Source organism: Puma concolor, chromosome C2 (assembly GCF_028749965.1).
Source record: "Puma concolor isolate L17-30 chromosome C2, mPumCon1.1.hap2, whole genome shotgun sequence".
Lineage (NCBI taxonomy): Eukaryota > Metazoa > Chordata > Mammalia > Carnivora > Felidae > Puma > Puma concolor.
The window spans coordinates 7990579-8012470 of record NC_141675.1 but is presented as its reverse complement, the minus strand read 5'-3'; the positions used below and the strand labels follow the sequence as shown (position 1 = coordinate 8012470).

Genomic DNA, 21892 nt, shown 5'->3' with positions numbered 1-21892 from the left:
CTTCACATGGAAGGACCTGGGTTTGGCCGGTGGAACTGTATGGAAGGCAGATGCTGGCCCCAGCTGCTGCGGATGCATTTGGTGAAGGAGGTTGTGAAAACTTAGCACCTACGTGCTGATCCGAAAGGCTTAATTTTAGCTTCTACAATTACAGGTCCGTTGTCCTGTATGGATCCCAGGCTGTTTTCTGAGTCTTTCATATTATAAAATTGATTTAAAAACGAACGAACAAGGGGCGCCTGGGTGGCTCAGTCGGTTAAGCGTCTGACTTCGGCTCAGGTCATGATCTCCTGATGGTGGGTTGGTGGGTTCGAGCCCCGCGTCGGGCTCTGTGCTGACAGCTCGGAGCCCGGAGCCTGCTTCAGATTCTCTGTCTCCCTCTCTCTCTCTGCCCTTCCGCCCTCTCACTCTCTGTCTCTCTCTTAAAAATAAACATTAAAAAAATTAAAAAACAAAAACAAAAAACCAAATGAACAAAACCTCAATCTAATCTGGGGCACATCTCCCTCTCCCAGAACAGAAAATCATTCCCTGACGGATGGGCTCTGCCACTCGTCTGTGTTGCCTCTCTTTATAATCTCCTCTCTGACGTGATTAGACCATGCTGTTTCTTGAAAGGGCCAGAATGATGGCAGTTCCATATAAAACAGCTAGAAAATCACTTGCCTGGGCTCCTCGGGTCAGGAGTCTGTGTTCATCAGGTTCTCAATAGGGCCTATGACACAAACATATTTAAGAATCACCATTATTCAGCAAGTGTCTCTCCTGGTTTTCTAGACCTGTTCTCTGCAGGGAGGTTACCTTGGAGGGCACACCCAGCAGTCCTCATGTTCAAGGGGAATCATTTGCCAGATACTTAAGATTTTGCTCCTGTTGAGGGGGGTATTGGTCACCCCCATCCGGAACTGTTTCCAGGTTATTATTTGTTTTTGCTTAGGCTGTTGTGTAGGTGGGAGTAAGGGACAAGGGCAGAGGCCAGCCCTGTCTCAGAGCTGTTCTGCTTTCAGTTATATTATATATTGTCTTCTCCTTAAGTTTGCATTTCAGGCAAAGTTCCCTGCCTAAAAAGGTCTGAAAATCAATGGCGAAGGGGCGCCTGGCTGGCCCGGTTGGTAGAGCGTGCGACTCTTGATCGTGGGGTTGAGTTTGAGCCCCACATCGGGTGTGGAGCCTACTTTAAAAACATAAATAAAATATTAAAAAAAAAGACAACTGGAGGTGAAGAATTGGGGGCAGGGTGTGGGGATTACCACCCTTTGGTCTGTGTACTGGAGGCAATTCAAATTCAACTGGAGTAAGACTGAAGGGCCTGCTTGGGGGATATTCTCTTGGCACACCTCAGAGGGAGGTGCACCTGTTGGGTGCCTCAGTGTTCTCGGGATGCGGGGGGCGTCACACTACCCCCAATACCCGTGGGTCTTGCTAGCACTTGTCAGAGAGCACCCCCTTGAATGCGGAACTTAACAACGCTCATGAACCAGGGCTTGGGGCGGGGGCAGCCATCCACTCCTCCACATATCCCGAACTGAATCCCGAACAACCTGGACCAGCAGAGGTTGGTGTATTTGGCCCCCGATAGACTGACTTGATGGAACTGTGCCCGCGGTGATATACTGGTTCAAGCTGAGTGACACTGCGAGGAGCAGCCTCCAATGTGTGTGCTTGTTTGGAGCCATTTATAGCAAAGGGCGATACATCCTGCCTTCTCTCCATGAGGACCCATGGGATAAATTTCTCATGGATCTCAGCTCCAGGAGCAGCCTGCTTTAAGGAATGGATTTACTGTTCTAATATGGTTTCCCTGACTCAGCAAGCTGCTCGCATCATTCTCTCCTATTGTCTTCTGGAAAGCTCAGAGCCAAATTTTTGGTACTGTTAGCCTGTGATTAGGAACCTCACTGCATCCGTATTGGGAACTAACATGACTCCTAGCTTCATTTATTTTTCCTATCCTGATTTCCCCTTTGTCCTACTTTTCTTATATTTTCATTTTATTCTCTTCTGTTTACATTTATAGAAACCACTTTAAATTCTCTCCGTAGCAAGGCATAAACACGCAAAAATAAAGGAACATTTACAGATTCTTAGTTATAAAGGATTACTAGCTTCTCAATGTGGCGAGATTCTTAAAATGTCTTTTGAGAATAACTGGGACCTAGCACGCTAGACAAGGGGGCAAATTTCTCCCAAGGAAACAAGTTTCACTAATGAGTACAACAAAACGTGAAACCTCAGAGGAAACTGAAAACAGCAGCCCCTGCAATCCTGACGTCTCAATCAATGAAAAATTAACTAGCAGGTTTCCATTTTAAAATGGCATCTGGCAAACATCATTCTACAGCTTCTCCAAATTTTCCACCAGAACTGTGTGGGAAGATGCAGATAAAGGTGAAAACTTACGTAACAGAAAAGGAATGGAAGTCGGCTCATTACTGGTAAATGGATGGGAACAATTTTCACTAAGTACAAAGCCCAGGGAAATGAACTGGAGAGAAAAAAAAAATGTTTGCGGAGGCCTGTCCACTCTCTCCCTCTCCTAAGTGGTCAGGGTAATTGGTTGCCCTCCTACCAAACAGTACCTCCTCCTGGTTCAGAGTATAAGATAAATGCTCACAATAAAACAAAACAAAACAAAACAAAACAAAGCAAAATAAAACAAAACACCAGACAAACAAAAGCACATTATCCAAGCTGTTGTGGTATTGGCCATCTGAAACATCCAGAGATAAGCCCTACTCCTAGCCCTTTTTCTTCCTCCTTGTTTTATAGCTACTTAGGAAGTATCTTCTTCAAACATTCAAGTGGGCGGAGGAAAGAGCTCACCATGGTACCATGTTGCCTCCTAGGAGCTATGGTCATGAAATACAAAGCGCCAGGGGCAGAGACTATAAAACCATGTAGAAACATAGAATGCTTTTTGTTCTTTTCCATTCATTCACTCGTTCATTCGTTCAACATACATATACATATTGTAGGTTCTTAGCCATTTGTCCAAAGAAACATAAAGCAAGACAATGCGAGTAGGAGAAAGCTTGTATCTTAAGCTAGCAGAGGGGAAGTGGTTTGAGCATGTTAGATACTGGTAAACAATGCGGTGGAGACAGCATTATTCTCATTTAGCGATGACTAACAGAAACACGTTAACATGGAACTTATGGAAAAATACTGCAGAGCAAAGGAAACAAAAGCTAGCTCAGGCATCACGTAAATTTCACTAACAAGTAGGGCACAATGTCTGATGGTGGTTTTGCATTTTCATTAGGGCATAATAATACAGCGTCTCAATGAAGAGGTATAGAAAATTATGAGGGCTAAGCACCCAGACTGAAAGGCAAGGCAGTAGCATGAGATAAAATGGGGAGACTGCTGAGGCAAAAGAATCCAGGAAGACTGCAGGCATGGCAGCAGGATTAGAACTCATATCTGACAATGGTAATAGCTGAATTAACCCTGGGAACACAAATGAGTGATGGGGAGGACAAACTTGGGAAGGCATTCTAGAGGCTGAGAAAAAGATCAATAAGAGAAGGGGAAAACAATAAGACAGGGCTGCAGACATGGAAGATAGAGAATCAAGATTCAGCATAAGAATTACAGGTGAGCTGGAAGAAGTAAGAATCAAAATGGCAGAAGAAAACACTAGAGTTGGAACAATACTTAAGCGTGTAGGAAAAAAGGTCTGTGTATTATGTGCAACGGCATGAAATATGAGTAGACACTACCGTTCTGGCAAACTGTTTGCTCTTTAAAGATAACGGCAAACCAAACAAACGTCTAAGAGAAGAGAAAATCGTTACACATAAAGGAAAAATTAGGATGTCTACAGGCGTCTATTCACTCCAAGGCTAGAGATGGTGAAATACCTGTTGCAGGGCTTTGGAGGGAAAGTGATCCAGCCGCATGGATTTCATCCCATCGGCGGACATCAGGGGTTGGGGTTCCAGAGGTCAGAGAATGTGCTCAGCAGTCTATGGTAACAGATGACAGAGCGACTCCATGTGCTAAGTTATGTGTGAGGTGAGACTGGAGGCTGGGGGTGCAGTTAGAGAATGTGGGACGGGACTTCTGCCCTCAATGGCTCTACCTGCTGATCAGGGCTGGCGAAGGCAGGGGTCCAGGAGGGGGTGGAGCCTCCAGTACCCGCTGTGTGTCTTCCAGGGAGTCGCCAGAGTCCGAAGAGACAGAAAGTAAGAAAACCACAGAAGCACGAAGACGACAGTAGAAAAGAGTGGGGAGTTAGGGGAATGAAGCCTGACGGACGTGAAGGCAAAGGAACGTGAGCTTCTGAGGCACTGACTTGTCTATCTTGCTGACGTACACAACATTGTGCCTGTGTACATGGTGTTTCTCCTCAACAGACAGATAATATGTGTTCTTTTCAAACACACAAATGAAACAGTCATGAAAACTGGCCACGGACTGGGCCACAAAGGAAATGCCAACAGCAAAATCACATAAGCCATATTTATTGTTCACAATGCTGTAAGACTAAAACAAACAAAGACTAAAAAAACAAAGCAAAACAAACGAGAAAGTTATCTACTCTTCTGATTACCTCTTCATTTTGATTGAAAAGAGAATCACATTGGGAATGATAATTTACTTGCAAAAGTTTGACGATGGGTACACTACATTGCCTACGGGATGTTAACAAAGCTGCACTTGAGGGAAATTCATTATATATACACATATATATACACATACTATATATTATGTTACATATAATGAATATATATATATATGAGCCAGATTATAATTTTATTAATTGATCTCAAGGTTTTTTGTTTTGCTTTTATATTAATTTTTTCATTTAACTTTCTCGTTTTCTGATATATTTCTAATATATATTTTCTACAGATTCTAATACATAAAATATTTCACGTAAAAAATTCACTTTTAAAGCTGTGGGCAGACCTTGATAGCTTTATAGGTGAATTCTTCCAAACTTTCAGAAAATTATCAAGTCATATAAAGCGTTCTAGAAAATAGTAAACAACAGAGAGTCTTTGTCAAGTCATTACTACAACTTGATAGCAAAGCTCAACAAGGCGGCATGAAATGGAAACGTGCGACTAGAGACCAGTTTTTGTACAAAGGAACCAGGATCCAGTAAGATTTACGCAGCAAATGAAAAGATGTTTCAGAATTAAGCACTCTATTAATGTGACTTACAAACATCAACAGGAGAAAAACTATAGGATCATTTCAAGGGATGGCAGAAGGCAGTTGATGAAACTCACATTCCTGATTTAAATCATTGAGGGAGCCAGGGACAGACAGATGCTTCTTCGTCTTGGAATATCTACTAAAGGTACAGGAGGTAACTTACTTAACCGTATCTGCTAAACATAGAGGAGTCGCCACTGGAAGCAGATGGCTAAGGACCGCAGCAAGATAGACACCAAACGCTGGGTGTCACTAGTCCTTCATAGTATAGCACACGATTGTCGCCGGGCCATAATACGAGCAAGACAAATAAGTGTAAATCATGGAAAAAACCATGAAAATGTCCTTCCTTGTGGACAAGATGATCATCTACCAGGAGTCGCTAAAAGAACCACGGGAAAGACTATTAGGACTAAGAATCTATTAGGGCTAAGTTATAAAATTACAAACATAAAGTCAATAGTGTTCTATACACCGTCAGAACTCAGAACAGGGAATAGATAAAAGAGATCTTAGGGGCACCTGAGTGGCTCGGTCGGTTGAGCGTCCGACTTCGGCTCAGGTCATGATCTCGCTGTCCGTGAGTTCAAGCCCCGCGTCAGGCTCTGTGCTGACAGCTCAGAGCCTGGATCCTGCTTCGGATTCTGTGCCTCCCTCTCTCTCTGTCCCTTCCCCGCTCACATTCTGTCTCTCTCTCAAAAATAAATAAACATTAAAAAAAAATTTAAAAAGAGATCTCAACCACAATGTCAATAAAATGTACATAATTAAAAACTTCTTCACAAAAAGAGGAGAGCTTTGAAAAAAATCTCTAAAACTTGACAGAAAGTAAACGAATAGAGACAAGGAGGACACCGTTGGATGGGGAGCCTCAGTATTATGCAGACATACATTTTTTCCAAATAGATAAATGCATTTGGAGCAATCCAATCAAAACTTAAAATTTTCTTCAACTGGAAGAGAAGATTGTGAAAAATCATTTATGTGAGTAAAGGCCTGAGACAAGTTGAGACACTTTATAAAAGATCCTCGGCAAAAACCACCACGAAGGGAAGATCATCTACCAGATATCAAAGTACGTTATGATGTTAGTACAGTGAAAATAAAGTTGTATCTGTACATGAATGGACTTCTGCGTCAGTGAAGAAAATAGAGCATAAGGAAACCAGGCTCATGGAGATAAAAGAAGGTCAATATATATTAAAGGGGACACCTGAGGCCAGCAGATAAAGGATGAATTATTTAATAATGATTTGGTGACAAATGCTTCATTTGAAGAAAAACAAGGTCAGATCTTACCACATATCATCCGGAAAAGCAAAGAGCAGAGCCACTGAAGGCCTAACCGTAAGTTACGCTACTCAGAATTGTCCCGGCATGGTGCAAGGTGACAACAAAAAGGCTGACTTTTGTTGAACTTATTATTGTTTTAAAATTCTCTACCGGAAGTGCACCCTTCCTGCTTGCACCCTGAACACACTGTTCTCTCTCCCATGCCCCCCCCCCCCCCCCCAGGGACCACCTGGAGGCAATCTTCTGCAGGCACTGCGTGGAGATGTGTGCTGACATTTCTATCACTGTGAATAGCAGGTGGCAGGAGAATATGGAGAGTAAAGGCCCGTTTTGCTAAGATACTGATCGCTTACAGAACTGTATTTCTTTAAAAAAATTTTTTTTTAATGTTTATCTATTGAGAGACAGAGAGAGACAGAGCATGAGCAGGGGAGGGACCGAGAGAGACAGGGAGACACAGAATGTGAAGCAGGTTCCAGGCTCCGAGCTGTCAGCACAGAGCCTGATGCGGGGCTCGAACTCACAAACTGCGAGATCATGACCCGAGCCAAAGTCGGACACTCAACCGACTGAGCCACCCAGGTGCCCCCAGAACGGTATTTCTAAACATATTCTATGTGTATGAATGCACAAACACAACTGCAGTTATTCTGGGGGACGTGGCAGGGATTTAGATTGTGGTCAAGGGGGACTGTATTTGTACGTTCACAACTTTTTTACACTACATTCATTTATTTATGTTAAATATAAATTTGGATAGTTAAAAAGCATGCAGTTAAAAATAACTACACATATATATACATGTATATATATATATGTACACACACATATAAGATCTAACCTTATGAAATATATCTAACCGTATAAAATATATATATTAAATATAAATTTTCATAAAAAGCATGCAGTTAAAAATACTATACATATATATACACGTATATATATGTTCACGCATATATACAAAAGATTTCATACTTTTCTCAAAAAATGATGCATCCCTCAGTATTGGAGATGTGTGTGTGTGTGTGTGTGTGTGTGTGTGTGTGTGTGTGTTTATTTTTATTTTTATTTTTAGTTAGTTTTGTTTTTGAGAAGACAGAAGAGAGACTTGCCCTAGTAAACTAAGAGGGAGAGCTAGGAGGGCCAGTTTTGAAGTCTCTGTTGGTGCAACACCACTGCCACCTACTGGGGAGGAGAGGACACTGCAGGGAGACAGAAGCGACGCTGGTCCCAAGTGCTTTTCTGCCGGTCCTGCCTTCTATCGATGCCTTGCAAATATTGCCACCGGAAGACAACTTTCAAGCCACTTCAGAATAAATAGGAAGCTTCATGCAGCCAGCTGTTGTGGATACGTGGCATTTGATGCCTGCCTGTGAGTCAGGCCAACTGCCCTCAAGAACATCCCTTCAGGTAAGTCACCCAAAGTCTCTGTAGGACAGTCTCCACTTGAGCTAGATAATAATGGTCTGGTGTTACGGAGGAGCAAATGAGACCTTGGAGCAAAGAAAGGATGTTTTCTAGGGGATACATTAGCAGCTCAGGAAGGACCGCTGCCAGATTCTGTGACCCGAGGGCCTCTGAGTCCCCAACGATCTTCACCACGGGGTCTCTCAAGAGCAGGGATCTGGCTGATGCATTCCCGAGAGGGCACTGTCGGAGCCACTGGTGACGTCCCAGCCTGTATCCGCTGGAGGTGCCTGAGTTGCCTGAAGTCCTGAAGGATAGTTTCTGGCTACTGATAGTTTCCCACCTCAGACCCGGGTGTCTCTGCCTGCAGGATTTCTCCAGAAACTGCTTGTGTCTCCAGTTAATTCTCTCCTGGGAGGGGCCACTCTCTACCAATGGGAGACGGGAGACTGTGACTAATGCTCCTGTCCTCAGGGGGGAGGCGTGTCCCATGTGGCTTCTCAGTGGGTCCCTGCTGGAGAGCACAGCCTCAGTAGTCAGCCTTAATAGGCCTTTCTCGCCACCCTGGCTCACCCTTGGGGTTCCTGGGATCTCCTCCCACCTAAACCTGCATCCAAATCCTTGACTCAGCGCCTGCTTTTGGTTAGACGCAAACTAGGAATGCAGAGCACGGTGGCTGAGGGCTACTGGCAACGCAGTGAGGTTCCGGAAGTGGGTGTGCTTTCTCTAGGAGTGTAAAAGGTCAACCCGACAGTAATGTGAGCCTACAGAAGGCAGGGGCACCCTAACAAGATTCTTCCATTAGACTCTCAGTTTCAAATGCAACCCATTGTTTTCATGAAGTCATTTCAATTCTCCGGGCCACCTGTGTCGCTTTTCAGTTTAGAAAATATTGAGATGAGAGCGGGCTCCACAAAGTCCCACATTCAGTTGGCCGCGTCGCGCTTCGCCGGGAAGAGGCAAGGGAGGGGCAGGGCACAGCGTGATCCCAGCACAGAGTTGCGAGCGAGCGAGCAGGGTGTCTTTGGAGAATACAGAATTAATCCGGTTGGGGGTGCACGAACTACCTGACGTTGTACGTAAAATGACATTCGAGTGCACGCCTGTGTGGGAGTATGTGTATGTGTGTGTATATTTGTGTGTGTGTCAGGTGCGTGAGTGTGTGTGTGTGTACGGGTGCATTTTTCCAGGTAGAGAGTCTGTAACTTTCATCACAGAGTCTCAAAGGAGGCTCGTGAACTAATTCATGTTGGCAAGGCCACTGAAGACACGTAGAGGGGGTGTGAGGCGGACGAAAGAGTCACAGAATGTGAGTAAACTGTGGCCTGAGCTATCATACTGGAATAATATTTACTGAGCCCTGTACTCTGTCCAGGACAGAGCTCGGTTCCTTATAAGCCTCACCTTTTTCGTGCATCAGAACCGTTCTTTGAAATGGCTGGTAAAACCATCTACACTTACAGAGGAAGGAACTGAGCCCTCGCCCAAGGCCACACAGCTGGATTTGAAGCCAGGGAGCCTGACTCTAGACCCCATACCTTTAACCCTAAGCCAGCGGCCCTCACGCTTCGGTCCAGCAGACTCACCAGGAGAGCTGGTTCCAGCAGATGCCGCACCACGTCCCCAGGGTTTTTGGGTGGGGCGGGGCCTGAGAATTTGCATTTCTAACTTGTTCCCAGGTGGCGCTGACGCTGATGGTCTGGGGGCAACACTGCAAACCCACTTTGACCTGTCGGCGCTCGTCTCCAGAGAGGAGGTCATGGAACCCCAGAGAGGTGACGCGAGCTGTCTGGGCCACTCAGCTACCTCCCAGCAAACCAAGGTGAGAATCTGGGTCTGTGAATTCTAAACCCAGCCCTTTCGGCACCAGTCATGCTGGCAGAAGGGCACCTCTTGCTGAGAAGCGTGTACATGCACCTGCACACACCCGGTTTTATTACCTGATGTGCACCCAGCCCCTGGCAATGGGCGTTGGGAGAAGACAACTCCTCGCTCGGCTCCTCTGAGCCCACACGGGCCCTTCTCCACCTCCTGGCCTTCCGGTCCGCAGCCTGGGGCATCTCCTCGGGCTCGCTGCTGTCCGAGGTCTCCCTGCTGGCTGCCTGGGGGTTGAAGTTCACGTCCAACTCTCCCTGCAGGCGTATCTTCTCCGCGGCGGGGTCCCTGGGGGCCTTCCTCTGCAACCAGGACAGTCTGGCCCGGCGCCCAGCTTCCCGGGAGGAGCCCGCAGAGGACGTCTCTGAGTCGGAGCACATGGCCTCGGGGTTGGGAGAGAGCCCAGAGGAGGCGGAGGTGGCCGAGGGGCCTTGGTCCGAACCCTGGGCCTGTGTGGGCTGAGGCTGGGGGCTCCTGGGCAGGCCTAGGGGCCGCGGGCACAGCGTGCTCAAGGCCTCACTCCAGTCAAAGTCCTCCTCGCTTTCGGAGCCCATCTCCTCGTAGGCAGATGTCACACGGGAGGCTGCCTCCAGGGACTGGAACGTGCCACTCTTGGGCTTGGCCAGCAGGCGGGTGGGCGGCAGAGCGCCATCTTTCAGGGCCACCCAGTTCCCGTCGGGGCTCTGCAAAACCGCGGCCAGGTCTGCGGGTGGGAGGAGAGAAACCAGAGAGGGCTGTTATCACCTGACAGCAAGGTGAGGCTGCTGTCTGTCTCTTCCCCACGACCGGCTTGTGGGGGTCCTTGGATCGGCGGACTCTAAGAAGTCCACGAGGCCACGCCTCTTTAGCAGAGCTGAAGGTCCCCAGGAAGTCCCTCGAGGCCCCAGTGCTCCACAGATGGGGAGAAACTCAGAGATCAGGCTTCTATTGCACATATACCTGGGTAGTTGGTCACCTCGGCCTCCTCAGAATGGCCCCCCTCCTCCCCTAGGCTGGCTGGGCACAGAAGAGGTGAAGGGAGAGCTACTGTTGGCAACTGCGGGTCTGGCCTTTTGCCCTTGGGCCATGGTTTCCCCTGGTTGGATGGGAGATGACTCCATCACCCTCCCTGGCCTCCCTCCAGGTTAACACACCCTGCCTGCCCTTGGCACTTGGACACATCCCACCAATCACAGCCCTGTGAGATTGCATGCACACACACACACACACACACACACACACACTCCAGACTCTGTCCAGGTTCCTGCTAACATTTGGTCTCTGACCCCAGTTCCTGACACAGGGCTCCTAAATTAAATCCCTTGGAATTTCCTGGGTTCTGGGAGCATCTTTTATGCTAAGGAGGTGACTCTGGGGGACTCCAGGATGGGACTGGCCACCAGAAAGGCCAAGCCACGAGTAGAAACTTAGGGCTGTCGGCCCCACCCCCACACTCCAGAGAAGGAAGAAGGGCTGGAAAATGAATTGATAATTGATTGTGCCTACAGAATGAGGCCTCCATAAAAGTCCCCGAAGTAGGGGGTTCTGAGAGCTTCCTGGTCGGCACATCCATGTGCCTAGAGAGTGGTACACCCCAGCTCCTCGGTGCTCAGGACCCTCCAGGGCCTCACTCTATGTACGTCTTCATCTGCTTGTTCATCTGTGTCCTTTATTATGGACAAAAGTACTTCCCCAAGTTCTGTGAGCTGAGCCGTTCCAGCAAACTACTGCACCTCGGGAGGAGGTCGTGGGAACCCTGAGTATAGCTGGCTGGTCAAAATGCAAATGACAACTTGGGACTTGCAACTGGTATCCGAAGTCACGCAGTCCTGAGCCCTTGGCTGCGGGATCTGGGGCTCACTCCAGGGAGACAGGGTCAGCATGGAATTGCAGGATACCCGGCTGTGGTCAGTGAGTTGGTTGATAATGGAAAAACCCCACACATCTGGCCCCAGAAGTGTTCTGTGTGGGTCGTGGAGGAGTGAGGGTTTGTTCCTGTTCTGCATGTACGTTTCTCTTCAACTCAGGGCACGTGCCCCATTCTGAAGAGGATCTGAGGGAGAAAGCACTTGGTATCCCCAATCCTACCTTGCAGATGGGGGAACAAAGGTAGGCAAGGCTACGTAACTTGTCAAAGGTCCCAGAGCCCATAACGGGCCGAGTCGGGATGAGGGGCCTCTCTACCCAAGGCCAAAGCAGCCCTGCCTTATAGCCTGTGCTGTGGAAACCCTTGGTCAGCTGTGAGGCTGGAGAGGTCCTCAGTTCAGGGTCATGGTCTGGATTGGCCCTCAGCTAGGCTCAGTTTTGCTCAGAGCATCTGTGATGGCTGCTGACTGGGGCCCCGAGGGTTGATCTGCATGCCAGGGGGTGAAAGTTGCCTTGTCTTATTTTTGCCGAAGCCTAAAAGGACGACGTGTCCTGCCCATGTGCCTGGGGACCATGTACATGGTCCTTCTCAGCCCTGAGTACCTGGCGGAGCTCACCGGCCTTGGGCACAGCAACTGCCACCAGAAGCTGTTTCCTTTATGAGGAGCCTTACAGGACCCCCTGGGGGTTGGGTGATGAGGATCCTGGGGCTTTGGGGACTAACTTGTGTGTGGACACCAGCTCCTGGGCTTGAGGCCTACAGGGCCACAGCGCTGCTGTGCTGGGACATGGGGGCAGAGTCCCGTCACATGCCACTTCAAACACAGATTCATTTTTACCCATTAGATGATTACTGTCTCACGTAATGAAATGAAGGTTATCAGTATTTCACGGTGTTGTCCACGGAGGACTGCCCTGGCCAGGACCCTGCTTTAGAACCACAGCCTGAAGGGCATTCAGGTGTTGGCTGGACATTCTTCTCAGCTCAGAGACCGAGTTCTAATTTAGCCGCCCAGGCTGGCAGGACACCTGAGTTCCCTTTTTTCGCCGGGAGTCAGAACACAGGCCTTCTACATTCTGAGCCCGGTGGCGGCTGATTGGAGTACAGCCCTCCCGGAAGCCTGAGGGCCCGGGTCCTGCCTTTCTCTGGCTGGTTCCGCTATCTTTGGGGTCCCTCCGCACATCTCCATGTGGCAGAGCTCTGGTGACCCCTCAAAGGCCTCACGTCCTAGGCCCCCCTTTTCCTAGAGCACTTGCTTCTCCCCCTGCCCAGATGTGGCCTCCTCCTTCCCCGAGTCCTCCTGGTGTGATAGCCTGTCGGGCTCATTCCATGACCCCATCCGTGTTCCGGTAGATCACGCGCATGACCGCACCCTCTCCCCACCCAGGACAAGGCCCCCGCGGCTGGGGCTGCATCTCTGACCTCTCCAGCCTGCTCTGCCCCACAGCCAGCTTGTGTAGAGGGGAGAGCAGACGCTGTGGAGTCAGGGGGCCTGGGCAGAAAGCTCTGAGAGCCTCTCAGCCTTGGTACAGCTAATCCCCCCCTGGTCGGGTGTGGGGTTTAAATGAGAGGACACCCATCAAGGGTGTTACATGTGCCTGTTCAGAGCAGGGGACGGTCATAATAGCACTCTTCCCCTCGCCCATACCTGGGCTGCTTTAGGGCAGGGTGAAGAACAGGGACTGTGGGTTCAGGCAGATCCAGGGCTGAGCCCCAGCTACTGGGATTCCTGGCAGGCGACCTTGGTCAGAGAGCACCTCCTGTGCCAGTTCCCTGACCTGACAATGGAGACAGTGTGCCCTCCGTGGCGGTCAGAGGATTATTATGAGACAACCTGTGTAAAGCATCGATCATACTATCCGCTACCCCTCAGCCTTTTTTATCTTCTACCTGTTGAATGGGCTTTATACTATCATTATTTTTATCTGACGTCACAGGGCAGCACCACGAACTCCATACATGTGTATATGTATGCATCTACCCCATAGTTGCTATTCCGGACCACAGCAACACTGCTCTCACTGGCCATGGAAACATTCAGAAGAAAGGCCAGTGAGGGTGTTATTACCATTTACCTGTTATGGGCTCCACCTGCCATGGTGGTAATGGAGGTCTTCTTCTGGGAAAAAGGGTCTCTATTTTGCTGGCATTTTCCCAATGCCACATCCCAATAGCATCAGTCAGCTGGTGTGGAAGGCAGGGACCAACGAGCCCACCTGGGTTTCTCCAGAAATGCCCGGGCTCTCTCTCAGTGAGGCTATGAATGGCCAGTAAGTGGCAATATTGATTTTCTCTGCAGCAGACGTTGTGGATCATTTCAGGGTATATATATCCTCTGGGCTCCCAACTGCCAGCACTTGTGATTCTTTGCCTGAGGTGTGCTCTGTTTATCAGAGACTGCTGGGCTGCCCCAGGGGCGGGGGGCGATCCCGGTCCCCTGGATGCAGCCCTCAACGAATGACAGGGGAAGCCGGTGGATAAGTCTCCCCACTCCCCTGCCTGTTGCGCAGGACAGTATTCTATGCTGGCTCTTAAGAGTTCCCCAGTGGGGACGAACTGAGTTCCCCAGTGGGGACGAACTGCCATCCTGTTTAATGAGTCATTTGCTGCCTTCCCTTCCTGTCTCCTGTCCCCTCCCCTCTCTGTGTCTCCTGGGCTCACCTCCAAATAAACCACAGGTCCTCAAGTCTTCACATTACAGTCTGCCAACAGAGACACCCCCACGATGCAAAGCAGACTCCGCCTTGGCCGCGGGGAGCGTTCACTCCGAGGGGAGAGGTGTGGCCCTGGGGCCTTACAATCGGTCACCCTGTCTGCCTTCTGGGTGGTCTTTGGAGGCCCAACTCACCGACTGCTTCCTGGGCAGACTGGCCCCTCTGCTCTCTGGGCTCTTCCAGGAAGCTTTCACTTTTAAACCCTTAAACTACACTACAGCTTACTGCCTTGGCCGTCCACCCCCATCACCCCTGGCCCGCCGCCACCCTGACCACAGCTTGGGTCTTCTTTGCCGCTCTACCTCCAGTCCCTGAGCATTTCTGGAACCTGTCCTGGGCTCATAAAGACTACTTGTTAGTGAACACGGACACCCACAGGCTGCAGGGACGAGGCCGAACTCTCAATGCAAGGCTGTCTGGGGCCGTGGGAGGAAGCCAAAAAGAGAAAGGCCCTGAGAAGGCCGCTCCTGCCTGGCTCCAGGGCGGACTGTGTTTTCTCTGCGGTCACGCATCTGCCTTCAACACCCACCCCAGGGCGGGCAGGGATTCAGCCCGCTGCTGGCTCCTCTCTTCCGCCTTTTATGGTCCCATCTACCACGGGCCTCTGCGGAAGCTAGAAGTTGACCGACTTCTATCTCCGCAAAAACAGAGCTAGCTCCCTGAATGGCCGACCCGATGGAAACCTCGCTGTCTAGCTTCCTGGCTGGAACAGCTCAAGGCTGCGCCTGGGCTCCAATACCACATGCTCTCAGTCCTCCGGGAATATGCACTGGGGACCCTGCGTCCCTCCGTTCTCTCCTCTTTCCACATCCTCTTTCACGACGGTGCAGACAACGGCTCAAGAGCAGGGGCTGTCCCCTGACTGCAGTGTTCCAGCACCAAGCAGCACGCAGCCAAGGTCTGTAAGGGGAAGATGTGTTTTGGGAGACATCCACAGACTGCGGTCAAGCCCTGCCAAGGCCCCAAGTGGATCTGCTTTGGTTTACTCAGCCCACAGCGTCCCTAAGGCTGACCCTGACCGTGAATTAGCAGGCTCTGGAAGCGACCTTTCCCCTGAGGCATACACAGAAGTGCTGAAAATAGCCCAGTGGACATTAACCCAAGATGCTCTCCACCTCTGGGTCTCCGCTGGTCTCCATTTCTGCTCTGCTGACATGGGGCAAGGGCCCTGGGTATAATCTGCTTCCTGCTAAACATATCAGACATCCCTCATCACCTCTGGGGTTGGCCTGGAGACCTTAGCAAGGCCAAGCAATCCTCAAAACACCCTGCAGTTTTCTGCACAAGGGCTTTATATGTTTGTAATTTTAAATCTCCATCCCGAGGGATGCATGGAGCTTTTGAGTATGAAATCTTTTGTGTGTGATATTGTTGAACTAAATTATATATATATTTAAAATTTTTTAATGTTTATTTTTGAGAGAGAGAGAGAGAGAGAGAGAGAGAATGAGCAGAGGAGGGGCAGAGAGAGAGGGAGACACAGAATCCGAAGCAGGCTCCAGGCTCCAAGCTGTCAGCACAAAGCCCCACACGGGGCTTGAACTCATGAACCATGAGATCATGCCCTGAGCTGAAGTTGGACGCTTAACCGACGGAGCTACCCGGCACCCCTAAATTTTGTTTATATACAACTGGTGAATTATAATATGGGTGCTTTATTTTACAGAAAATTAGGTTAAAAAAATCACATTTTGAAAATTAAAATCCTTTCCAAATTTATTTGGAATGCTCATAATTCAGCAGGGAACTATTTCATGAATTGGAGTGTTTGTCAGACGTTTTTATAATCTCTTCTAAATGTATCAGTGTGTTAAGCATGGATTCTGAAAGGCTCTTTGTCGCTGCTGTTGTTTATTGGTTTGCTTTTATGGAGTTGGGACGCACTTATTATCATGCAGTGGTTGAAAGAGCCCGCAAGCTGGGGCCACGATGTTTGGGTTTGGGCACACTAGCTGTGGGATCTCAAACTCGTTCACCCTCACTGCCCCTCACAAGATAATGACCCTGGAGGAATGAATAAAATAGTGCCTGCAGATGAACGCTGTACGTCGTAGAGTATTTTTAAAAGTTAGTTATTATTGTTTATTGTTTATTGATGATCTATCATATGCCTTGGGGAACTTTTACAGTCCCTTCTCTGTGGGGACTTTCAGTCTCTGGTGGGAGCTAACGAGAGAAAAAAAGAAAGAATCTGAATGAATGAACAGCAGGAGGAAGGCAAAGTAAAGCTCATTTAAAATGGAAGAATGTGGGGCGCCTGGGTGGCTCAGTCGGTTGAGCATCCGACTTCAGTTTGTGAGTTCGAGCCCCGCGTCAGGCTCTGGGCTGACAGCTCCGGGCCTGGAGCCTGCTTCAGATTCTGTCTCCCTGTCTCTCTCTCTCTCTCTCTCTCTGCCCCTCCCTCGCTCACACTCCGTCTCTCTCCCTCTCAAAAATAAATAAACATTAAAAAAAAAATTTAAATGGAAGAATGCCAATTACAAAACAAAGCCCCAAAGCATATACATAAAGAAAGACCATTTCATGAGTTTCACCGAATCCCTGCAGGTTCTCCCGATGGGTTCTACTACATGGGACGCATGGAAGTGACCCGTTTGGAAAAAAGTTTTAGAACGACTGTAGTAAACAGTGCACTGGCCATTCTTTGCCCTGGGAGAACATGGAACATCGGAATTTGCGTCAAAAGCTGTTAGTTCAGTCTTTTCCCTTAGAGAGCAGCAATGATAGCGCCATCTTTGAAAGCATATTTCTAAGACGAATGTTTTGCTGCGAGGTTTTGTGGTGTTGTTCGGAAAAGGGGAGGGCAGAGCTGACATATACTGGGAGCTGAGGACCCTTTTGTGGTTTCTTCCTGTGAGGACAGTGGTCCTAGCTCTCATTATGTGTATCTAGGTGAGGAAAGAACAGGCCCGGGCCAGAGTGAAGTGAGCATCTTGACGTGGACAGTCAGTCACGGGCCGGGGAGACCGAGGTGGCCTGGCCAGGCCGCTCCATGGCCCTCGGCCGTTACCCACGTGGTTCCAACCCCCTCACGGCCTCCTGAGGTGCGACTCTGGGAAAGCGACAGGCTACTTCGAGCCTCCTCATTGGGAAGGGTTACGTGACTTGACAGGTTTACAAGGGACCGCGTGTTGTGGATGTCGGGTCTCTGGAGAGGTGAGTTCAAGGGCTCTATGCAGAGACAGGGCCTTCCGGAAGCAGGAGCAGGAAGAATGGGGAGCATGCCATTCTCAGGTGTGGCGGGGATGACAGCTGGCCACGAAAGCCCCTCTCCCGGCCCAGCTGTGTGGCCGGAATGTGTTTGCAACGCCAGGACTGTGTCTACCAGGCCCTCTGCATCAACGTGGGGCTGTGTGACCGGTCCCGGCCTGCGGTCTGGGAGTGAAAGTGGTGCGGGCCATTGGGCCATTTCCCTGCTGAGGCGGGTAGGGAGCAGGTGCACTGACTTCTCCATTCTCTCTTCCTCTAACTGCTGGCCGAGGTGAAGGACCCGGCGGAAGAGTCAGAGGCCACAGGGCACAGCAGAGCCACAAAGCAGGAGCCGCCTCTGGCCTCTGAAGGCCCGTTCGAGGCACTGCACCGGTGTGTGGTGAGAAATTAAACTCTTGTGTTGAGCCGCCTAAATGTTTGGTTCCTTTGGGACAGTAGAGAGTGCTACGCCGACTAGTATGTCGGGTTTTAAAAAGGACTCTCTTCAAACCAACCCACGCTGGGACCCAAATCCTTCTGAACGCTGAAATGCCCTGCCAGGTGGGATTAGCCTTTTTGGCCTGCCTGAGACATATTCTCCTGGCCCACGTGGAACAGGAGGCTGGAGTGAGACCGTGCAGCCAAGGACCATAGCGCACTGGCCCAGGAACCCCCCGCTGGCCCGTGGGTCTCAGCAGGAACCCGCCCAGTGGGGAACACGACCACATTACAAGCATGTACCGGGCTAGAGGCCTCGTGACTTGGTGGCTCAGCGGCCCCCAGGGGGCACACACCAACTCGGGCTGATGGAGGGGGGCCACTCAACAGCTAAGAGGCCCCCAGACAGCACGTTGGAGACCCATAGACCAACCAGATGCTGCTTAAAACAGTTACTTGTGTCATCCAGCCTGTCCACGCTCTTCCAGATGGGCAAGGCCGCCTCCTCCCTCGGTGGCTGGTCCTGGCCCCTGGGCGGCCTTGACATAGCTTCCAGCGAAGGGGTCCTCGGGGCATCTTCTCTGGTGAGTGAGAATGCAGACTGGGATCGCTGAGGAGAGACAAGAGGGGAAAAGGGTGAGCTGAGCGAGAGTCACCGGGAGGAAAGCCTTGCGCTTTCTGGAGGACGATACGACGTGGAGAAGGCAGGATGGCTTTTCTGTGCTAAGGCTTAAAAGCTGCGAACCAGTGCATAATGCTGTATAACGACAGGAACGGTGCCCTGTTTGCTGCACCGCAAGCTGGCCAGGCCTTCCGGAAAGTGTCAGAGACGCAGCGGCCTCCGACAGAGCCTGTGTCGTAAGGCTCCTTTTATGCAGCAACACTTCTGAGGCCAACTGTGCCGGAAAAGGAAAGCATCTTCCCCCTGAAGACCTCCAAACCCGAGAGTTCCTGCAGCACAGATAGATCTAGCACCATGAAAATGCTACGACGGCTAAGTAAGCCAAGTGTGGCCGTCCACAAACCTACAACTATTGCAACATGTTCCCACCCAGCAGGGAAAAGACAGTTACCTAAGAAGTGGTGAGGGGGAAACACGTTTGAATTGTATCACATGTATATGTTACGACATATACACAAACATATATATGTTACGAATGTTACAAAGAATTATATGTATATATTATATATTAATTACATATATTAATTTATTATTATATATTAATTGTACATATTATATATATTAACTAATATATATAAATTAATTATTATATATATAATTTATCGTCAAGTTAGCTAACACACACTGTATACGGTGTGCTTTTGGTCTCGGGGGTAGATTCCCGTGGTTCATCGCTTACCTACAACACCCAGTGCTCAACCCAGCAAGTGCCCTCCTCAATGCCTGTCACCCGTTTCCCCCTCCCCCACCCCCCACAGCCCCTCAGTTTGTTCTCTGTATTTAAAGAGTTTCATCAAACAGAAAGAGGCCAATTTTTCCCTTTGTCATTTCATCAAGGGATTATCCCTCCCTGGTGATTGATTTTGCTCTTTTCGTGTTGATCAAGTGAGGAGGGAAAGGACAGAGCCACTCCAAGCCTCTGTGACTCCCACGGGAAACAAGGCACTGAGCTCTAATGCCGGCCCCTGGGCAGTCTGTCTCCCCCTGCTGGCAGACCTCAGCGCCAACAGCCCCCCTTGCCTTCCCTTCCAGGGAGAAACGCTGCTCTTGGTAAGGTCCACCCTCCACCACAGGTGCTAAGAATAGGAGAAAAAGGAGAGCATGTTGGGAGAGTGTTGAGCAGGGCCCTGCGGTGGTTGGAGCCAGGTCAGGACTCAGTCGTACCCGGACTCCACCACAGCCTCTGCTACGACACCTTGGCCAGATGACTGAATTCCCTGGGAGATGTGGAAACTTAGCCTTGTCCTGCACACAGTAAATGTGTCAACAGTTCTGACGCTTGACAACAACCAAGGTTTTCATGGAGATGGGTAGTCAGGGAGCCATCTATGATTTTGCTAGATCCTTGGCAGATGATGATCAGCTACCAGAGAGAACAGAGATCAAGGCTGATGGTCCAGTGAAGTTCCCAGAAATGAAGGACAGGGGCACCCGGGTGGCTCAGCAGGCTGAGTGTCTGCGGCTCAGGTTATGATCTCACAGTTTGTGGGTTCGAGCCCCGCGTCGGGCTCTGTGCTCTCAGTGCAGGGCCCGCTTCAGACCCTCAGTCTCCCTCTCTCTCTGCCCCTCCCCTATTTGTGCTTTCCTCTCTCTCTCTCAAACATAAACATTAAAAAAAAATGAAGGACCAAATCCTTCTATGGCAAACTCCTGTGTATTCAGGGCCTACACCCCTGACCACTCATGCCTCCAAGGTCTGGCAAGAAGACCGCCCTTCTGTGTCATCGCACAGACCTTTCCATACTCTGATACAGTCATTATTACGACATGTCAGTTCTGCCAAAGATTGTGAGCTCCTTGAAGGCAGAGATGGTCTTTTGGATGTGATGGTTGGTTACACGTCTGTGACTGAATTTACAGGATGTAAGACGGAGGTCAGGCGCTAAAGGAGCTGATGATCTGTCGTCAAGGACACAATGAGCAATTTTATATGCCCTTCTCTTCCTTTTCTATAATTGCAACCTTCTCAACTATAAACCACTGAATACATGTTTACATCATGACAAAAATGATATTTAATGTTGCATTTTACGGTGGTTCGCATGGTATTTTATGTATGTCCGTATGTGTCTTTAAGAGGTGGCTTGGGTCCACTTCTATGGTTCAAAAATGCTCCCCCACCTACAAAAGCCAAACCCAAGAAATGGGTCCAACATGGAAGATGGAATCTGTGTTCTTCATGAGAGTTGGGGACACCAGACTTTTATAATCTATTTCAGGCAAGCTGCTCTTTCACACTAGAAGAGAACTATATCCTGACAGTCACAGAAGACCCAAAGATCTGGCTTCTACAGGTCTCAGGACGCTGCTGGCCAGGTGTCCAGCCAGGGTGCAAAAACCCCAGTTCTGAGACCCATATCTGGTTTTGCCACAAATTCATTGCAATAAGCACATGGTCCAGCAGATGGCGCCACGATAATGCTTTTACTCACCAGTTAGTTCAACCTCTATGGCTCCTGGGAAGTGATGGGATTACTTGAGTCATTTACTTGCTCATTACCCTGGCTGGACCTTTGTGCCCACTCTTTCGTTCCTACCCATGACCTCTGCTTCTCTTCCCTTTCCTTTCTCTTACCCACCCTAGTGTCCATGGAAGAAACAGGGCTGGTGATGTCAGGAAGGGCTGACCTGAGTTAGCATCTGCACGTGCATTGCAAGGAGGGCCCAGAATGGTTGGTGGAATCGACGGTCCAGGAATATGAGGCTTGCAAAGCCAGCAAAGCCTCGCAGGGATGAACTTGAGAACCTGAGCTTGGAAACAGGCCTGCCTCAACTCTTCAGGCACCAACTAATGGGGCATGTTAGGCAGAAGTCCGTGCCAGCTTCTCCTCCTGCTATGTGGGATCCTGGGTGGAACCTCAGCTGTTCTACGCCTCAGTTTCCTCATGTAAAGGGATCAGTGTCAGGCCTGGCACCTCAAAAGCACTCGATGAATATCAGTCAAAACAAGAGTGTTTGTTAAGCTCTGCCACCTAGCCCAGACAACGAGGAAACAAACACGAGGAAACTGAGGCCGGGGTGGACTAATTTGCCCAAGCACATCGTTGGTCAGAGGGCAGAGGCAGGGCCTGAGCTCGGGTCTGTCTGGTTCCAGGCTGATGCTATTCCATGCTGTGTGGAGCCTGTGCCGGGAGCCTGGGAACAATGAGCTCCTGGCTAATATGCTCCAGCCTGGCGGGATTTGCCACTTGAACCAGCTGGCTCTGCTGCTCTGGGCGAAACACGCAGCACGACCACGAGTTACCTCTGTTACAGCTTCCTTTGCATCGTGTGCTGCCCACA

General features: G+C 49.6%; 1 protein-coding gene across 7 annotated transcripts in view; it reads right to left on the bottom strand.

Annotated features, from left to right (window-relative positions):
- The window catches only part of MYRIP (myosin VIIA and Rab interacting protein), a 374699-nt gene that overhangs the window by 58398 nt on the left and 294409 nt on the right, over positions 1–21892 (bottom strand). For all 7 annotated transcript variants that reach the window (XM_086720500.1, XM_086720498.1, XM_086720504.1 and 4 more), the window contains 2 exons: positions 18385–18538; positions 9807–10444 (listed from right to left, as the gene is read on the bottom strand). In XM_086720500.1, coding sequence (XP_086576626.1) covers positions 9807–10444; positions 18385–18538 — 792 coding nt within the window. The remainder of the gene's footprint in view (positions 1–9806; positions 10445–18384; positions 18539–21892) is intronic.